The sequence below is a fragment of the Thermobia domestica genome, chromosome 8, assembly GCF_964235325.1.
Source record: "Thermobia domestica chromosome 8, izTheDome1.hap1.1, whole genome shotgun sequence".
Classification (NCBI taxonomy): domain Eukaryota; kingdom Metazoa; phylum Arthropoda; class Insecta; order Zygentoma; family Lepismatidae; genus Thermobia; species Thermobia domestica.
The window spans coordinates 32619394-32640258 of NC_137461.1; the positions used below are offsets into that span (position 1 = coordinate 32619394).

Below are 20865 nucleotides of genomic sequence, written 5' to 3' on the forward strand. Positions count from 1 at the left end.
GGCGATTATTAATTTCACAGCAAACTGTCTTTCATATATATCAGAAATTTACCAAGTTGATCAGCAACTTCTACTTGAAAAAAGAAAATCGGCCACAAAGAATAGATGAACACATGACAGAAACGACCAACCGAAGAGGTCGGCGTTTTAATAAATAAATAAATAAATAAATAAATAAGAACAAAATCACCTAATCACTAATTTATGCTTCATATCTTACAGCGCCAGAAGGATTCCACAACAGATTATGTGGTTAAAATTGACGTAAGAGATGAAGATGATGAATTCTATCTGGGCCATACTATTGATGGAAAAGTTCTGTTCCCTGCTACAGGTTATTTGGTAAGTAAAGTTGCTTATTGCACTCTTAATAATTTCAGAATAATATTTATTTTAACTAGGAAAAGCAATAAGGAACCACGCACTGATATACAGATATATTACAAACAAGGAAACAAAAAGTCAAGAATAAAATTTTCTATTTATAGTGATTTTGTAGCGATTTTGGAGTTTGCAGTGCATCGGGAGAGAGGAATATAATAAATTTGTCAGTGTAACATAATATATTTTTATTTAATCTCATAAAATGTTTTAGTACTTGATTTCAGATAATCTGGAATAATGTATGTTCCCTTTCAATAGATATAAAGTAAAATACAGGGTGGACATAAAGTCTCTCTCTGAATACAAACATTAATAAAAGGAAATCTAAGAATGATAGAAGCATGCGGTTTGTGGAAAATAATAGGAAAACTCAAAAAATTTATATTTTAACCAGATTTATAGGATTTCCACATGTGCTTCATTAGTTGTTCTCAAGACATCCATGCGATATTCAATTTCCATCTATGTGTTACTCAGCATTTCATGAGTCACTGTGTCTATAACGATTCTTATCCTGTTTTCGAGTGTTGCAATATCACGGAGAGGTGTTGCATAAACCCTGTCTATAATGTAACCCCACAGGAAGAAGTTCGCAACGCAAGGATTTCTGTGGGCTTCGGGGTTGAACAACACGAACAGCTTCTACACGTTCCTCACTAAGACTCCATCTACCTCTTCTATCACCTAAAACACTCCTTGTTGCAATAAACTTGCTATACCATTCGTTTATTCTCTTAACATCTGGTGGCTGTTATCCATGCTCTCTCCTGAGTGTTCGTTGAATTGTATTTCATGATACCGCAACACACACTTCGCTTTCCGCTGTACTGATGCCATTTCTAAACAAATGACTGTCGCACTGCTGTCAGCTGCAGTAGATGGTAGCACAGGATCTGGCAAAATCTTAAAATAGCAAGCAATATTTTCAAGCAACATGCATCTATCATTTTTTTTCTTCTTCTTAATATTTGTTATCAGGAAGAGACTTTATGTCCATCCCGTATTTACCCTCAATAAAAGAAGCTTTACAAACTTTCAATTATTACATGGACGAACTCTTTTTCTTTTTGCAAAGGAAATTTTATCATGATCATAAAATAAAGTCTAAAAAAAATTGTTACTTGTCATTTTTGTTTTCAAATTTCTATACACGATATTATCGACGAGTTAGCCACATGAAGTCTTTAAGAAGAAAATATTTAAATTCATAACCATGGCTGTAATTGATACTTAAATGTACTTCGTTTTCATTTTGTTTCTGAGTTTTATTGTTTTTTTGCAGAAACTTGTTTGGGAAGCCTTCGCCAAAATGAAAGCTTCAAAATACGACGACTTTGGAGTGGTATTTGAAAATGTAAAATTCCTTCGAGCTACAACAGTCCCTCGAGAAGGTAAGGCTTGAAACAAATATTCAAGATTGTCTTGTTAATGGTTATAACATTACTGTGTGTACAGCGAAATCATATTACATAGCGGTATAGAAATTGAATATTGAATGGTTATTATTTCTATGACAGAAATAATGTTTATTTTGCCTATAGTAACCACTTGTTTTAAGAGTATAATTTATATTTTTTTTTATGTTTACTCTAGTAATACTTTTAATGAATATTCACATGTTCTTTTTAAATCACAAACTCATAATTCACTTATTTATAATTAAATTATCTCATAAACTATATGCTCAGTTTGAAGGAATACTTGCTCCTGGTATAATCCTGCTGTGGGAGTCCATTAATGGGTTTTACCATACGTCACTTGTATCAAGTTAACTTCTAGCATACATAGAATGAGAAATGCTTTTCGAAAACATGCAATTTATTTCATTAAGTTTCAACATATGTAAAGAAGCAACAAGTAATAACAAATATATATATATATATATATATATATATATATATATATATATATATATATATATATATATATATATATATATATATATATATACTTAACAAGTAAAGCTTTCTAAACTGTTTTCGAAAAGTGAATTTAAATTTGAGTTTGTGTTTAATCCATTATCAAATTCGGAAGTGAAAAGTAGTTGTATAACAACAATGCAGAATCTTCATTAATTTTGAGTTATTAATTTCAAAATAGAGTTTTCCCAAAACAAGATTAAACATGCCAGAAGGGCTGAAAGACGTATTGTCCCTTGTGTGCAAATGCATACCAGCACCCAACAAGTTCAGTTAAAATTTCTATTATATCTAAAGAAAGAAAAAAATTAGGTTCAAATTTAGAAATAGTTTATATAAACCTTTTGAATACTATGTGTACATTTGTATACAAATTTATCCACTACATATAAAGCCCCGTTCTTCACACTATTTTCATAATTAATTTAACATTACTTTTCACAAGAAAATCAACACGAACTGATGTTCCATTAAACGACACAGAAAGCGAAGCTTCTTTATGTATTCATTACTTTTGGTCAAGTAGGCAACTCTCAGCGCGAGTACAACGCACGTAATTTCTACCTAAATGGCAACATACATCAGAGTCCAATCAAATGTTTACAGTTTTGCTATCTCATATTCCACAGTAATTTTTTTCCCTGTGAAATGTTACAAGTTTCACGAATAGTTTATCGTATAGCTTATAAGTAGTAAAATGGAAAAACAATAGTCCTTGAAACTAAACCCCTTTATTCCCAAATAAGTAACTAAAGTAACTAAATACAGTTAGCTTTGGCAATCTCTCGTAGTACAGAAAACTGCCTAAATGACATAAGCTACATGTTATATACTAGTAGTAAAACTTGTTTATTTATTTATACCTCTACAGCACAGCGGCCAAATTACACCTAAGGTCAATTTTATAATGGTGGCCCACTCTTTCAGCTTTCTGATAAAATTTTTGTCTTCTATGGTGGTACACAAGTGGCCAGCTAACAGAGTAATAAAATCATGTCGATCTTGTATCTTGCACAAAAGTAGGGCCAACTGAAAGGGAAAAAAAAACTTAAAAATAATTTATTTTACAAACTACAATGAGGTTGAAAAAAAGAAAAGTAGAAACTATTGCAGAAATAATGAAATTTTACACTATTATCTCCAATGATTTTGTAACACAATACTTGCTAAAACAAATGTTACATTTACACAATGAATGGTGAATTGTAAGCTAATCAGAAGCACATAAATACTATGAGCTATTGCATGAATAATAGAACGTACTCATGAAACATTATCATAGGACTATGCTACGAGATCTATAAAAACTGAAAATTTTGTTAACTTTTTAATTTGTTTTCTTAAGCACGTTACAAATTTGTTTAGCTTCCTGTTTCTTGCTTTCCAGGAACTATCAAGTTCTCAATTATGATCATGTCGGGAACGGGAGATTTTGAAATTAGCGAAGGTGAAAGTACAGTCGTTACTGGAAGGATCAGGATACCGTTGAATATTGACAAAGAGATTGTAGAATTGCCACCAGTGGATGCCGCCACTACAAAGTCTGAGTATTTGCCTCTAAACACAAACGATGTGTACAAAGAATTGAGACTTCGAGGATATGATTACACTGGATTGTTCCAAGGAATAATGGAATGCGATACAAAAGGTAGGTACACAAAATAGACTCAAATAATTACAGTTTCTTTCTTTTATATTTACTACAAAAATAAAATTTTACCTTTCCTTACAAATTCTTCCTCGAATCACTGGAAATTCGAAACGTGGACACTGAACTTACTTCAAGTTCAAACTGATATTATACTTTCTTATTTATTTTCTCAAATGATATTCATGTTTGATTTGTAAAGTTATACATTTATTCTTTCTCTCTCTCTCTCTCTCTCTCTATACTTGTACATATTCTCTTACAGGTGAAACCGGCAAATTACGTTGGGAGTCAAACTGGATCACTTTTATGGACACAATGATGCAACTATCCATTCTTGGTCAAGAATCAAGAGGCCTCATGGTCCCTACTGGTGTAGAAAGGCTTATTATTCATCCAAGGAAACATCTTGAAATTGTGAACAAGTTAGAAGAAAATGAAGGTACACATACACACTTTTTGTTGCCAAATATTCAGAACACAAACATAATCAAAAGATTATATTTAAATCTATTTTCTGTTCATTAGGGAAAGCAAATTCTTCAAGCCGCAAACAATTTTTATATTCACATGTTTATAAAATTTATTTCTCAATTTCTGCCTTACAACTATGTTGTGTTCAGTTTCCTTTCAGATATAAACTCAAATTGTGGTCTTCCGTACACAGCAGTTATCAATAATAGTTCACGTAAGTTGTGTCAACATAGTGGTTAATACTTCTGTTACACAAAGTGTAAGAAAAAAAAGCCAAAAATTATTTCTTTTTACCGTGACTCTATTTTCTTTTCTAACAAGAACCATTTAACAAAACGTAATTTTTGTTATGAAATAAAACGAAATGTTTAAGTTTTACGTTCCACGCTTATATCGGCTTGGCTAAAGGAGACGGTGATGATGAGAAATGAAGGAAATGATGGAATGAAGAAAGTGGGAGGAGACGGGAAAAATCCAAGAAAACCTATGAACACTGTGTTTGTCCACCACAAAGAACGCTTATGCGAGCTGAGATCGAACCAAGGACCCCATGCACCAGAGGTGAGCGCTCTACCAATATTCTTCTGCTGTACTTCATTCTATAAGTAGATGCATTCATTCATATAACTTCTAATATTATCTTTTGAGATTCTTATCAAATCCTCTAAACAGGCACGTAGCAAAGGGGTGGGTTCGGGAGGTCCGGACCTCCCCTCCAATTTGGAACTGGAAAAGAAAAAAATAAGGAATGATGAAACAAAAAGAAGCAAGAAAAAGAAGAATCAGCGTTAAAAATATAAAGCTACAGCAAGTTACTCTTTCTTATGAGGAGCTTTGTATTGAGGAAACGGGAGGGGTGGAGGTCAAATTGCAAATGGATATTATTGTAACAGAGCATTCCGAATTCGACCTAGCTCCATGCTAATCCTATGGACTACAAATGACAATCGATAAACCGGTTCGATCAGATAGACTCTCAGGTAGAACTTAAGAAATGACCACAATCACGAATAATATGAGCCTGGCAACATAGATTCTAGTTACATTTGTTAAAGAAACTTTGAATTTTGCGGCAACACTAATCCATTTTATAGAATGTCTTTACTGCCGAAATAGATCTCGTTGCTATTCTTGACGGTATTAAATGAAGATAAGAAAAAGAAGGAGAAAGAAGACAAGAAAAACCGACTTCGAATGACCTCGGAAGACAACATCTTTTTCAATACTTTTTATAATATTCTTTTACTCGAGATTTCTTCATAGTTTGTTATTAAAATACTTATTAACAAATCCCCACTTTATTGTCCTAACAAATTAATATATGTTGCCTGTAAAAAAGTTTAGATTGATCAAGCCCCTGGTGTGTAACCACAGTGTTTCATGTCACGCACCCCCTCCCATTACGAAATCCTAGCTAAACGATCCAATATATGTTGGCAGTAAAATAGTTTAGAATCATCGGGCCTCTGGTATGATAATCACAGTGTTTCATGTTACGCCCCATTATCCATTACGAAATTCTGGATAAACGAACCAATATATGTTGCCACTAAAATAGTTTATAATGATCAAGTCAGTGGTGTGATAACCACAATACTTCGTCACGGACCTTCCCTATTACAAAATCCTGGCTACATGCCTGCTCTAAATCTTCTTAAGTCAGGTAACAAATCTGTTGAGGTCAATATTTTAAGCTTGATATAGCAGAAGATAATAGTACGTTTGTTCCTAAATTTCTTAATTTTAAAAACATTTGAAGATCATTATTATTATTATATATGTGTACGTTATCGAAAGCAATTTGTCAAAAGATGATTTAGTAGCTTTAATTCTGGAACTTTCGATGTTTGGGATGTTCCTCGCAGTGGGCGACCATTCACAGTAAAAGTGGATTGTATTCTGGCGAAAGCCGAGGAAGCAGTCATGACCCAAATATCTATCCATCATCACATAGTGTTAAGCCATTTCGATAAAGCTGGCTACAAAAAGAAGCTCGATCCTTACGTACCATATAATCTGATTCAAAAGCATTTACTCGATTGAATTTCTATCTGCGAATCTCTACTGAAGCGGTTGACCACGAATGATGAAAATTGGCTATCCTACCATAACAAAGTGTGTAAAAGATCGTGGTCGAAACAAGAAGAGGCTTCACAGCCTGTTTAAATGCCCCCACTGACGCTCAGGACCGTTACGCTATCATCTGATGGGATTTGAAGAACACTGTGCATCACAGACTGCTTCCGCCGGGCTGAACGATAGACTCGGAGTTCGACAATAAGAGCATTTAGCAATTTAAAAGCAACGGCCTGAACTGATCAAAAGAAAAGATGTCGTATACCACGCTGACAACACCAGACCTTCTACATCTTTAAAAATATTTATCAAAAATTGAGAGAAACTGAGAGGCTTTAGAGCGTTTACTGTATAGTCCAGATCTGGATCCGTCAGATTTGTTTCCGTCTCTGAAAAACTTTCTGAATGGTGTTAAATTAATGTCAAGCGAGGCTTTTGAAAACCACGAGAGGCTTGTGGAAACCACATGTCACATTTTTTTTTGACAAGAAACCACGCAAGTTCCGTAGTTATGCGATGATGGTGTTGACTGAAAAATGGCAGATGATCGAACAAAATGGCTCATATATGTCTTCATATATATATATATTTTTTTAAATCTCAAAAATGTATCCTCAATTTTGACTTCTAAAGGCTCAATACTTACCGTATTTTACGAACCGTAAGACACACCTTAATTTATAAGCAATTAAAAACGATAATACCGTAATATTTTTCCATTTTTTTTCCCGCAGAGTTTACGGTCTGTATATTCTAGTCTGTGTTTCTGGGTTTGTGATGGCGGGGCGGGAGGGAGACAGTGTTAGCAAGCTTGTGAATCTCCGCAACTCATGTTTGTTGCATCGGTGCACTGCTCCTGCCAGTTGAATGTTACCAGATAGAGATATGGTTTCCCGCGGCATTGGACATTTTTATATTAACTTACAGTATAAGACGCACCTGAATTTTGGAGGCAATTTTTCGAAGAAAAAAGTGCGTCTTATATACCGTAAAATACGGTATTTAGACAACCCGAATACGCTAAATATTTGAAAAGTTTAATTTGCAAATGTATATTAATAGACCAAGTTAAAAAACAGCAAAAAAAAAAAAAAAAAAAAAAAAAAAAAAAAATGTAGCCTAACCACAAAATTGCGTCAGTATATTTCGGACAACAATCTTTGTCCATTCTCAAAACAAGTAAGTAGAAAGACCACAGATAAAATTTCACTGCGGGTTATTTAATAGGGTACATATTATAACGAAATACTTTGGATAGATTAATAATTACCTGCACCTTAGGCAGAAAGTGCTCATACACAAGCACTATACCTAATATAATGTTAATGTAAAAATAACAAAAGAAGAATGTTTTTTATATAACGAAATACTTTGGATAGATTAATAATTACCTGCACCTTAGGCAGAAAGTGCTCATACACAAGCACTATACCTAATATAATGTTAATGTAAAAATAACAAAAGAAGAATGTTTTTAATATATGTAAAAAAATATATTATGGGATAGTGTTATGTAGTTAGTTGCTATGTAGTTAGTTGCTATGTAGTTGTTGTTTATGGATACCTAATCATCTTTTATGTATTTTCATTCAAATTGTCATGCACACATACAAGATGATTAGGTATCCATAAACAACAACTACATAGCAACTAACTACATAACACTATCCCATAATATATTTTTTTTTACATATATTAAAAACATTCTTCTTTTGTTATTTTTACATTAACATTATATTAGGTATAGTGCTTGTGTATGAGCACTTTCTGCCTAAGGTGCAGGTAATTATTAATCTATCCAAAGTATTTCGTTATAATATGAAGAATTATTTAAAAAATTGCAGAAAGTGTAGACGTTACAACTTCTTACAATACGTTGTCCGACATGATATAAATTAGTGAATGATACAGGTGTAACATTTCTGTTCTTAATTCTTACAGAATGTACAACTCAAGTTTAAATTCAATTTAAATCCAATTCTATTGTGTTATTATGAATGAGTTACATTACTTTCTCAAAGGCTAACAGTTTTTCTTGTCTTTTTGTAGGTATTTTTGTTCAACTAGAGAAGGAAAGCAGCATTGTCACTTCTGGTGGAATTCAGCTGAAAGGGCTGAAGGGAACTTACATAGCTCGTAGAAAGCTGCAGGCTTCCCCAGTATTGGAGAAATTCCAATTTCTTCCTTATATTAATCCGTTCCCAGCGAATGAGGAGAATATCAAACAGACATTGCGAGTTTGCTTAAACTTAGTGCTTGAAAATGTCCAAGAGATTCAGCTAAAAGTGGTAGAAGTTCCTGATGACATCCAGCGATTCCTTGCGAAAGAAGTTGTAGATTTCCTTGGAGATATTCCACTTATACAGGTAATTTCAAATTCTGAGTTATAAAGTTGTGAAGTCGCTAAGCAAATAACTTTTACTAATAACTTAGGAATGATAAGCTTCTTGGTCCGTATATAAGCGATTAATTATTATTATTTTTTTTCGACACGAATGCTCTTCTGAAAACTATGTACAGTTTATTCGTGTATAAATATTTTACATCATTCTTGAACCCATGAAAAAAAGAATATAAAAAGATTGATAGTGGTAAACCCATTTTCAATTAAGTAATGTGACCTGAATAACTTTAAAAAATAGTAAAACTACAAGGAAACAATAGAAGAAACTTAGAGACAAAAATAGGAGAAATAACGGTTAAAATTAGTTAATTAATTAACTTTTTGATCTGGGTGGTGTATTCGTTTATTGTAATTTCTAACACTGTTTTACGCTGCATTAAAAATCTGACTTGTACGATGCGAGAACACCACACTTAACAATGAAAATGAGACGAAAGGATTTATGCCAGATAGTTTTTCAGTTCGTATCCCCAAAATGGCTGAGTACCATTATTCATTCCTCTGTGTGTGCTGTTACACTATGTTATATACGTATATAAACAACTATTAGCTAATTCAGTGGTGGATCGTAAGGGAAGTCACATCAGTAAAAATTCTAAAAAACAATAACACCATAAACTAAGGAAAGAAAACTTACCTACAATTTTATCGCTATGAACTAAGGGAAGAAGACTCACCTACAATTTTATCATTACAAACTAAGGAAAGAAAACTCACCTACATTTTATCGCTACAAGCTAAAGAAATAAGATTCACCTATAAACCTATAATTTTATCATTACAAACTAAGGGAAGAAGACTCACCTACAATTTCATCACTATAAATTAAGGGAAGGAGTCTTACCTACAAGCTAAGGGAAGAAGACTCAGCTACAATTTCATTACTACAAGTTAAGGGAAGAAAACTTACTTACAATTTTATCAATACAAACTAAGGAAAAGAAACGTACCTAATATTCTGTATTTTTAATACAAGAATTAGTTGGGTAGAAAAGAATTCTTACCTTAGTTTAAAGCGTTAAAAGTTTAATTTTTACCAGTGTAACAAGAGCCGTTACTTCGAACACCCGAATTTAAACTTCACTGTCCAAATAGACGTTTTTATATTGATAACTGAATGCTTTTTTGCGCTAAAATGCTTCCAGATGTATTCAAATTAACAAAAAATGAAATATTTTAGTTTAATGTTCCTCGATTATGTCCTTAAGGCTAAGGGAGACGATGCTTACGACAACTAAATGATGATAGAAGAATTTTTGGAATGATAAAGTGGAGGAAAGCGGGAGTATCCCGAGAAAACCGACGGATACAGTGTTGTACACCACAAACTTACTTGGCCAGGGGTCGAACCAGGGACCCCCACACCACGGACCAGTGAGCCACCATGCCCCCTACCTGAATCACAAGTATTCTAAATTGATTTTGATTCAGAATAAAAAGCAACACTATTATATTTTATCATCAATCTCATATATATAAATTATTTACTACAGTTGTTTTCTTGTTTTACAGCCTGATGTCACAATCAATACACCGTCAACGTCTACTCTTCCAAGAAACGAATTGGAAGCACTTAATATCAAGGTTGAAGAAAAGAGATTACTTCAAGAACCAGCCTACGATTTAGTAATTGGAGAAAATCTGCTAAAACGCTCGCAAGTGTTATCGGAAGCTAAGGCGTGCCTAAAGAAAGATGGTTTCTTACTTCTTCGTGAAGGACATGGAGCAGATCTTAGTTCACTTCTGGAAGAAGGTTATGAAATCGTTCTGAAACAAAGAAATGTGGAAGAAGATGTATTTCTTCTGAGAAAGGTATAATTCTTATGTTCAGTAATGTTTAGTTTTGTATGTTTCCAATAAGAAACAGAAGTTATATAATGTATATACTGATTTCTTTAATCTTATTCCGAATTTCAGTAAAATTTATAATGGTTTTCTTCTTACTGTCGTTATAAACACAAATTGAGTACGAGTAATTGCGTTCTAACGTAATTACAAGACTAAAAGATTATATTTACTGTTCCAAATGACATAACTTATATAAGTAAAGAAAGCATAAGTTGGCTTAAATTTCGTGTTTATTTTCACACAAGTAAGTTTCTTTTTCGCTTACCTTCCATCTCTTTATTCTCGGAACTTTCTTTGATTGGAAAATTAAACGGAAAGTACAATTTTCCTTGCACTAATATGTTTGTAAGTCAACAAAAATCGTTGCAATTTCTGTATTTTGTGTATTCGTTTGGTAAATTATGCCGACAGTAGCAGACTTGACCCATACGTCATACTTGACCCATTAATTTCTTTGTATTGTTTCCCTTTATAATGTTGGCCACGTTCTTCTTTCATAAAAGGTATCAATTAGTACTCGTACTAAATTTAAAATGATAAAAAGCATCTTACCTTACATTTTTATAGTAATTTATAACATATACTGTTTCAAGGTATTGCTTACTTCTTTTTCGGTGACTTTTCAAATTGTACTGCTAAATGTATGATATATTGATAATTTTTTTTATTCTCTAAAATCCTGTGACTTGAATGAAATAATCTTAAAATTAAATCCTACACATGTTCATTCCACACAAAGAAGGTCGAAACCTTACAACAGTATATGCTACCATTTATTATCATATAATTGTGTAAAGCAGGCATGTGCAAGTTGGAACAGAGATTGGGCCAATCACAAAGGACTTACTGGTGTCGAGGGCCGTATATGCATTTTTACAAGAATTAAACAGCTATGGAGAACGGAGAAACTTCTTCATTGCACAGTTACATCACAGAAACATGAAAACTGCTATATCTGCAACTAAAATATTTACTTACTAAAATACGCAGAAAAATTTATTTACTTACTATTTTAGTGGAAAAACTTGATCCTTCATGTTTTGAACTAGTCTTTCAATGTTCGGTGGCAAACTGGATGTTCCAACGCGAAAGGTAATTTCAAGGGGGCATCAGTTATCCAGGAAAAAAATATCAATTTAAGTTAAGAAATTACGTAAGAAATACATTTCTAATAACGGATCAGGCGGGCCGGATGAAATAGTTCAATGGACCGCAACCTGCCTAAGGGCCGGCTGTTGCACATGGCTGATATAAAGTAAAATGTAAGAACTATAGTTTATATTATATAAATTTTAATACTTCTTTTTATTTCACTTTTGCCTTTATCTCGTAGGTATTTGAACTAGAGAATGTGATCACTGTTCGTATAACACAGAAGAGCTTCGAATGGATAGAAGAATTGAAATCTGAACTAGGCGATAACGTATCGTCTGGAAAGAAAGTTATACTCTATTCTGAAGGAGAACCACTGTGTGGAATAGTAGGTCTTACGACATGCCTTAACGCTGAAAATCCACGAGGAAATTTGAGGTAAACTTCCATTAGCTATATCTGTGAAATGTTGAATTCAGATATTTTGTACTCTTTGTTCTTATACTGTTTGCCATTGTAATCAATAATATTAGGCTTAATGTAATGTAATATAAAGTAACAACTACATATATTAATTATATTAATCATATTTATCAATATAATTATAATAAGTATTTTACCATTACTGACTGCCAAAAGAATGCAACAGAACAAATGTCAATAAATTAGACAATAATACGTACTTTGTAGTGATTTATCTTATATTTATAAAAGTATTGTGAGAATAGTTAATTATTATATAATGCTTGTACATTAAAAAAAGAAAAAAAAAACAATAAAATCAACAAACTTATTTTCTTTTTGAAGGAAAAGTAATAAAGTTTGTATTTGTATATTATTTAGAATGGTGTTTATCCGAGACGAGAATGCACCACCCTTTGATTTATCGAATCCATTATATGCGAACCAGTTAAAGAAGAACGTTGTAATGAATATTTACCAAGATGGCCAGTGGGGTAGCTTCCGACACATACCTTTGGAAAACATCGAGAAAATCCCTGTACGTTACGCCTTTGTTAACAACTTGGTCAGAGGAGATCTGTCTAGTTTGGATTGGATAGAGAAGGCTGGAAGGTAAGTCAATGTTAAAGAAACAGAGCATGATTTTCAACAATGCATGCTTTTTTATAATTTAGTTTAGTTATGGACTGTTCCAGAGAAAAGTACATAATGACTTTTGAAAATACATAATAATATTTTCTAAATTGCATTGATCTTTCTTTTAATCCTTATAGGCCACCAAGAGATATTGAAACCTTTATTGAGATCTACTATGCTGGTATCAATTTCCGTGACGTTATGGTAGCTTCTGGTAGATTAACACCCGAAGTTATGGCGAAATCTCCACTTCAACAGGTAAGAACAAAATCCTTTTAAAAAAATCTCTAAATTATAGCTACATATAACATAGCTTCTTATGTGCTTATATTCAGTACATTGAAAAGTAATAAAAGGTATATTAGAATTGAATATTATCTTCAGAAAGAAAATACCGCATTAAATTAGTTAAGCCTTGCCATTTTATTCAGTGTCATTTAACATTGCAAAAAGCTAAAAATAAAAGAAAGTATCAATGAATGTATTTAAGTCAGTTACAAACAAGTATCTTTTGGACAATTGTTTTTATTCAGTAGATGAATACCTGTCTGCTAAATGCAGCTTGTAGATTGTATAGTGTAATTTTGCCTCATATAACACCATAGCGTTATTGTCTTTTAGTATGTAATAACTATTTCTTTGTACCTATTTATTGACGTGTCCGATTCATACGCTCGTCTTCCTTCGAGCTTCATGTATGACTTATGGATAAAAATAAAGTAAAATGAAATGAAACGAAAGTAAACATAAGATTTAAGTACGATTCATTCATGAAGTTTTTGAAAACTAATATGAAAGTGTCACTAAATTACAAATTCTCTTTTGATAGTTTTTATGGCTTTTGCAGACATACAGCTTTTCATATAAATAAATAAATCCACTTATTTAAATCTAATGAACGTGAATTGTTGTACAATTTGGTACAAAAGAGAGGCGACAACAAAGTTCATCCAGCCATAATGAAGTTGGATGTTTGTAATAATATTGCCCGAAATATGCTTTCATATAGATCTTAGTTGGGTAACATTGAAGATATGTCCGAGATATTTGTCAACACAAATTAGTGAGTTTTTCAAAAGATAGTAACTTTATGAATTGTTCTATTTTTGCTTCAAGATATTCTAATTGAAACATTCACCTAAACGCGTATAGTCCTGATCAAAACGACTGACCAGCCACCTCTTTGAAAATCTGTGTATTCTCAGTGTTCGTAGTTTGAGGAAAAAGTTTCCTAATCTAAGGAAATTTGTAGTTAAATTTAGGACAAAAAGGAAAGGAAGGGAATTTCTCGATGAAGCGAGAAAATCCAAGGAAATTTTCGCGCTGAGTGATTGACCAATACAAATGCTTAAATTCTTTTTGTTCTTCAGAAATAAACCAATACAATTGTAATAATTTGTGTGTGTCTGTTAAAAGTAGAATAATTTTGCACTCATTGTTTGATGAGTGTATTTGTGTGTATTTTTTGTGAAAAGAAAATGAAGGTAAAAGTAAGAAAATAGAAGCAAAAAGCAAATGAATTAAACAAATGTGATTGACACTTCCTTTAATATAGCTAACTTAATCTTATCACATAACTTCTGTCTCAAGAATTGGACACTCAACAAACTAGGGAAAATTTTATAAGAAACGGGAAAATTTTAAGTCAATTGAGGGAAATTTTCTTAAGGAAACCTAAGAAACACTGTTTGCTCTAGTCTACTGTTAGAATTATATCAAACAAATGCGAATTTTCTTTGACAAATTGAAATTTTTATTTAGAGTCGAAGTATTAGAATTTCCAATGCACGGTTGCTTGGAAATATCGCTTTCTAAAGCAAGGTGGGTGGCCAGAGTTTTTTTTAGAACAAGATTCTACATGCATCATATACGTAGACAACAGCATAAGTCTTACGGTACTACAATACTAAAATAATCTAGTACTCGCTTTTTCGCTTCAAAAACATGCTACAGTTGATCTTCTTTATTGTTGAAAGGAAAGTTTTCACATTTTAAAATATCTTTCTGTTTCTACAGTATACAAAATATTGCAAAGTATGAAAATAATACTTTCAATATTAGTTTCGAATATGTATTCTTGAAACAAACCTATGGATGTTTAGTTAAAAGAACAGAAAGCCACTATCAACTCTCAAATTACTAACCGAGAAATGCGTAAGCGGTTAATGAAGATAATCAGAAATTCGTTTTTTCTGAAACGGAGAAGTAAGTGATAGAGTATTTTAATACCCATAAAAAAGAAAGTGCTCTGCTTACCAAATGCAATAGTATATGTTGTGTTATTTTCTAATTAATTTGTGCCTTTCAGGACTGCGTTCTGGGTCTAGAGTTTGCTGGTCGTGATCCTAACGGAAGACGGGTAATAGGTGCTGTTCAAGCTGAAGCTCTTGCGACAAACATTGTTGCATACACAGATCTGCTAGTTGACATACCTGATCATTGGACCTTGGAGGACGCCGCAACAGTACCTATCGTTTACTACACCGTAAGTATCCTTATATGAAGGAGTAGGACTTAAAATTCAATGACATTTTATCTACATATCTTAGTTTTCTGTATAGTACATAGGAAGATTCGATTCCCAGTGGCTTGCCTCCAAACAGAAAAGAGAAAAGATACCAATAGGTACAGTTGATACTTTGAAAGAAGAAGTAGAATAATACAAACTGATATTAGAACCATATGCCATTTACCATTATAAGTAGTAGTGAGAAATAATAATAATAATAATAATAATAATAATAATAATAATAATAATAATAATAATAATAATAATAATAATAATAATAATAATAATAATAATAATAAACAAGTGTAAACTTTGAATATGAGTCAATCATGAAGTTCTTTCAAAAGAAAAATAATATTATAGATTTTGTTGTATTAGTTTTTTTATTTCTTGTAGACACAGTTTTTCACATAAATAATATGCTTAGTGCACTTAATTATGTTCAACGAAAGTGGAGTTTTATATATTTCTATATATAAAAAAAGAAAGTGCTTACAAGTATAAAACATTGGTTCAGTCATAGTGGAGTGATAGTTTTGTTTGCAAAGATATGTTTTAACATAGATATCAGTTAAGTAACAAGTTTTGAACAAGAATTCAAAATATATATTGATATTAACACAATTTATTCAGTTTTTTAAAAAAGGCAGTAAATCGAGGTTTTGTGTATGTAAAGAGGAATATTTTAATTTACATAGTAAAAGAAGTCTTAAATGCTCATAGGTATGGAGAAGGGGGGCAGTTAGACTCTACGCTATGATAGGTATATCGTGAGTTTACTATACACTTTCAGAAACCTATAAATAATAGCTTAAATTATATATGTCACTCAAAAACTGGGGGTTTAGATCTCCCGGCCCTGGGCTAGAACCGCCACTGGTTATGGTGTACAAAGAAGATACATTTAAAACACTACAATATAAATTCGACTATGTATTGTTCTAGTATTTCAATACTTCGTTGCTGATAAATTCACTGACTCGAACTGAACTATTTCCTTTGTCACAGCAATGAGAAAGGATGGACTAAAGAATAATAAGTGTTACAGAAGGTACATTTATGAAAAAGGAAAACAATTGCCAATTGTTAATTTAAATTCTTCGTTACAATTATATGCTGAAAAATTTCATATCACTTTTCAATAACGATTTGTTCTTTTATCAATGTTGCCAGAATAATAGCCATAGCTGTTGTAATTGGCAAACTGTGAAATTGTAAGTCATGATATAGCCATCAGGTAATTTTATTATCTGTTAATTAAGCCGTTTATTATTGTGTTTCAATCTTTATTTACGACTTTTCTTTTGTAACTTTCTTACAAATTTACCTTTGCAACGCCTGTAATTTACTAATTTAGTCTCTCCATTTGTCTGATGAAGGTGGCAGTTCAGAAACAAGTCACTAAAATTATAAGCAATAAAATATTCAAACAGCATTACCTAAGTATATTTATTGTTAGAAATGAAATTATTAGTAATATATAAAATATTTAATTTCATTCAATTATACTTTGGGATCAATATTTTAATACTTTATTTAATTAACCAATTATTTTAATAATTGATTGATTATTTAATCAATTATTTAATCAATTATTTTAATAATTTTATCGTTATTTCACGAAAGAAAACAATAATTTGTGTTAAGATGGCATCTGAAAGTTATTAATATTTTCGCATTACATTAACTGTAGGACCCAAAATAACTGTAATCTTTGCGCAATCTTGTCGACAAGAATGATATTTGAGAAGATAGGAAAAATACATTTAATTGAGATTCAAATGTTTTTAAGTTAACCTGAAATTTTTCTTCTTTCCGACATGTTCTAAGAATTTCATGCCACTTATACTACGAATAGTTTATTGCATTTTTTTCCATTGCTACTATTACATGGATGAATGTGATGTAGAACAGCTATTATTTATCACTAGTAAAAATATAGCATAAATTGTTTAAGCATTATTTTTATTTGTCATTCTTATTTCATGAAAGGAATTACGAAAGAAGCCTTTAGAAGGAAGAAAAGTATGTTTTGTGGAATCTTGAATAAATAGTTGAGAAAAAAATTATAAAATATTTCGTATGGAGTATTACACTGTATAGGACAGAAACATGGATATTAACAAACATGACGGAAAACAACTGGAAGCTTTTGAAATGTTGGTGTGGAGAAGAATGGTGAGAATTAGTTGAATTGAACGGAACACGAATGAGAGGGTGTTAGGAATGGTGCAAAATAAGCTGAGTTTGTTTATTCTAACACGTGCCTTGTTGACAATATTTGTTTTCCTCATTTCAGGTACTCTATGCGTTAATTCTTAAAGCTAATATGCAACCTGGAGAATCCATTCTTATCCATTCAGGAAGCGGCGGTGTTGGACAAGCCGCTATTAATGTTGCACTTCATATGGGATGCACTGTGTACACTACAGTTGGTACCAAAGAAAAGAGAGAATTTATAAAAAGCAAATATCCACAGGTAATAAGGAAAAAAAAAAGTACATGTTATTAATCATTATTTGTGATGAAAGAGTTCAGGAGAAGAATATGCTAAGCGCTATTTTTAAAACTTTACAAGAGATAATACTATTATAGATAATATAGATGGTTATTACTTTGTAAAGACATTTTTCTTCTAATGTCAATATATTGTTTCCTTGTGTCCTTTACTACATCCTAAGCTTAAGGAAAGTAAGACATTTTACTAGGCAATAACAGATGAACCAAGATTTTGTACACGAGAAACTGCATTAACCAAAACTTCCTCTTTACTAATCATTTCAGATAACTGACGATCATATTTTCAATTCTCGAGACACATCATTTGAACAAGATATCATGAGAGTTACACGTGGTAAAGGAGTGGATATCGTTCTGAATTCCTTAGCTGAGGAGAAACTTCTAGCTTCCACAAGATGTCTGGCTTTCCGTGGACGATTTTTGGAAATTGGAAAATTTGATTTAGTGAGCAACAATCCTTTAGGTACAGTATCTCCTGAAGTAATTTACCTATCATAGCTAGATAAGGGATATTAATATAATAGAACAAGAGTAGGCTGGCCAGTTTGTTTCTCTTGTGGTTTAGGAGAGTATGTAGGTAAATGAAATTAGGGAGCTCGAATGACGAAAGATACAACGAAAAAATGAATAATTACGGATTCATTATACAAATATCTACTTTCACATGTGAATTGAAATAAGGCATTCTGATTTCCTGTATTAAGAAGTTAAACAGAGCAATTGCTTCTAGGTATGATGCAAACGAAGTGGCATTCTTTATAAGCATGATTTCAGTTCTGAGTTACTAAACTTGAAATGTGATTTTGAACGTTCAGCTAAGGATTAAGACTACACTTACAAACACTATGAGTCACGTTTAAGAATTGTGTCATTATTAGGATTATATACGTCAATGTTAAGAGTTGTGTGTCACTGTTAGAGTTATAGGCTTCACTATTAAGAGTTGTGTCACTATTAGGATTATATGCTTCACTATTAAGAGTTGTGTCACTATTAGGATTATATGCGTCACTGTTAAGAGTTATGTGTCACTGTTACGATTATATGCGTCACTGTTAAGAGTTATGTGTCACTATTACGAATATATGCGTCACTGTTAAGAGTTGTGTCACTATTAGGATTATATGCGTCACTGTTACGAGTTGTGTGCACTATTATAATATGCATTAATGTTAAGAGTTGTTTGTCACTATTAGGATTATATGCGTCACTGTTAAGAGTTGTGTGTCCCAATCAGGACTATATACCTCACCGTTAACAGTTGCGTCACTATTAGGATTGTATGCGTCACCGTGAAGAGTTGTGTATCATTATTAGGAATTCAGTAACAATTCTAATAACAAAATGTACACTATTGTCAGTAGTTCTACAAGTAATAAAACGCCATTGCTGAACATTGAAATTTCAATAATATTGCTTCATATTACTCTCTTTCACTTAATTTTTGTAACTTTTTTGTGACTTTAGGAATGGAGTTATTCTTAAAGAACTGCAGCTTCCATGGTATTCTATTGGACGACTTAATCGAGAATAAACCAGAGGTTACTGTAGATAGGATGAAACTGAAGAATCTTATGATTCAAGGTATAAAGTCAGGAGCTGTACAACCAATAACTAGAACAGTCTTCGCAGAGAATGAAATAGAAGCAGCATTTAGGTAATTACATATATATATATATATATATATATATATATATATATATATATATATATATATATATATATATTAATCGTAAGTAAAACCATTATATCATCTTAATTGATTCTTTAGATCAAGTCTTTATTATAGTATTTTCTTCATTCTTTTTCCTAAGAGAAAGAGGGTTTTTTAAAAAATATTTACTGATTAAACTCAGTTACCAAGTACTTCAGGAAAATTAAAACTAGTTAATTATAAAACTTAATCACTGTTTACACACAAGCGATCTTTACCAATTACAATTGCTTATTGCAACGTGCCTTCCTACAAAGTTTAACATGTTCGGTGCCGAGTAAGAATACTCACACAAATAATTAAGTATACATTCAGCTGAGTGATACTGAAATTCATGGTTTAATTATTATTACGTATGAATATTTTATAGAGTCACTAGGAATCAGTTCATGTGGTTCTCTTAAATAAAATACTAAAATTTCAATATTCACTGTGCAACTTTAACAATCTCTTCAAGAAAAGAAAATTCTTTTAATATTAAATTACATTCAATCTAATTAAGTTCTGAAAGTAAACTGTGGAAAATTATTCTTTAAAATACGGAAAACGTTAACTATTAAACAGAAACAATAGAAATCCAATAGTCTTGTGCACTTAATAACAGCAGTTACTTATTGTATTTCACTACCAGAATAAGTTGCATATAGTTCAATTAAATATTAAAAAATGCCTACTTACCCGGATATCCATAGTGTTGGGTAATACAAAGAATTTAACAGGAATGACAAATGCTTGTCTTGAAAAACTCTCACATGAGCTCCAACAAGAAGGTGTTGCTTATACTTCAGTATCAGATTACTATTTGTCAAATTTTAACTTCAAATTATAACATTCCAAACACTGCCCTTCTGAAGTTAACACAGATTCAACTGTTACTAGTTATTAGTATTTCAGGCGACGAAACTTACTCAAACTAATTATATCATCTTGTAGCCATTTTTAGTGAACCAACTTTTGACACCAAGCACTAGCACCGTTTCCGACATAGAGAAGGACCCTACCTTCACTTCGGTTATTCAAAGACCAAAGGTGTCTCAGAAAACGTAAATTTTAATAGTTATACAAAATTCCGCTATAAACTGAGGACGCTACTAGTAATTCTTTTTAAACAGAGAAAAAACTAATTTCTTTAACATGTTACATTATTTACAATTATTAGGTATGAAAAGCCTTTAGCAG

At 31.9% G+C, this 20865-nt stretch overlaps 1 protein-coding gene across 1 annotated transcript in view; it reads left to right on the forward strand.

Annotated features, from left to right (window-relative positions):
* The window catches only part of LOC145692830 (fatty acid synthase-like), a 69949-nt gene that overhangs the window by 35776 nt on the left and 13308 nt on the right, over positions 1-20865 (forward strand). Inside the window, exons 15-27 of the mRNA XM_081768328.1 lie at positions 223-342; positions 1667-1775; positions 3691-3951; positions 4217-4393; positions 8551-8867; positions 10418-10717; positions 12087-12283; positions 12689-12919; positions 13081-13201; positions 15252-15428; positions 17752-17931; positions 18237-18435; positions 19440-19629. Coding sequence (XP_081624454.1) covers positions 223-342; positions 1667-1775; positions 3691-3951; positions 4217-4393; positions 8551-8867; positions 10418-10717; positions 12087-12283; positions 12689-12919; positions 13081-13201; positions 15252-15428; positions 17752-17931; positions 18237-18435; positions 19440-19629 — 2579 coding nt within the window. The remainder of the gene's footprint in view (positions 1-222; positions 343-1666; positions 1776-3690; positions 3952-4216; positions 4394-8550; positions 8868-10417; positions 10718-12086; positions 12284-12688; positions 12920-13080; positions 13202-15251; positions 15429-17751; positions 17932-18236; positions 18436-19439; positions 19630-20865) is intronic.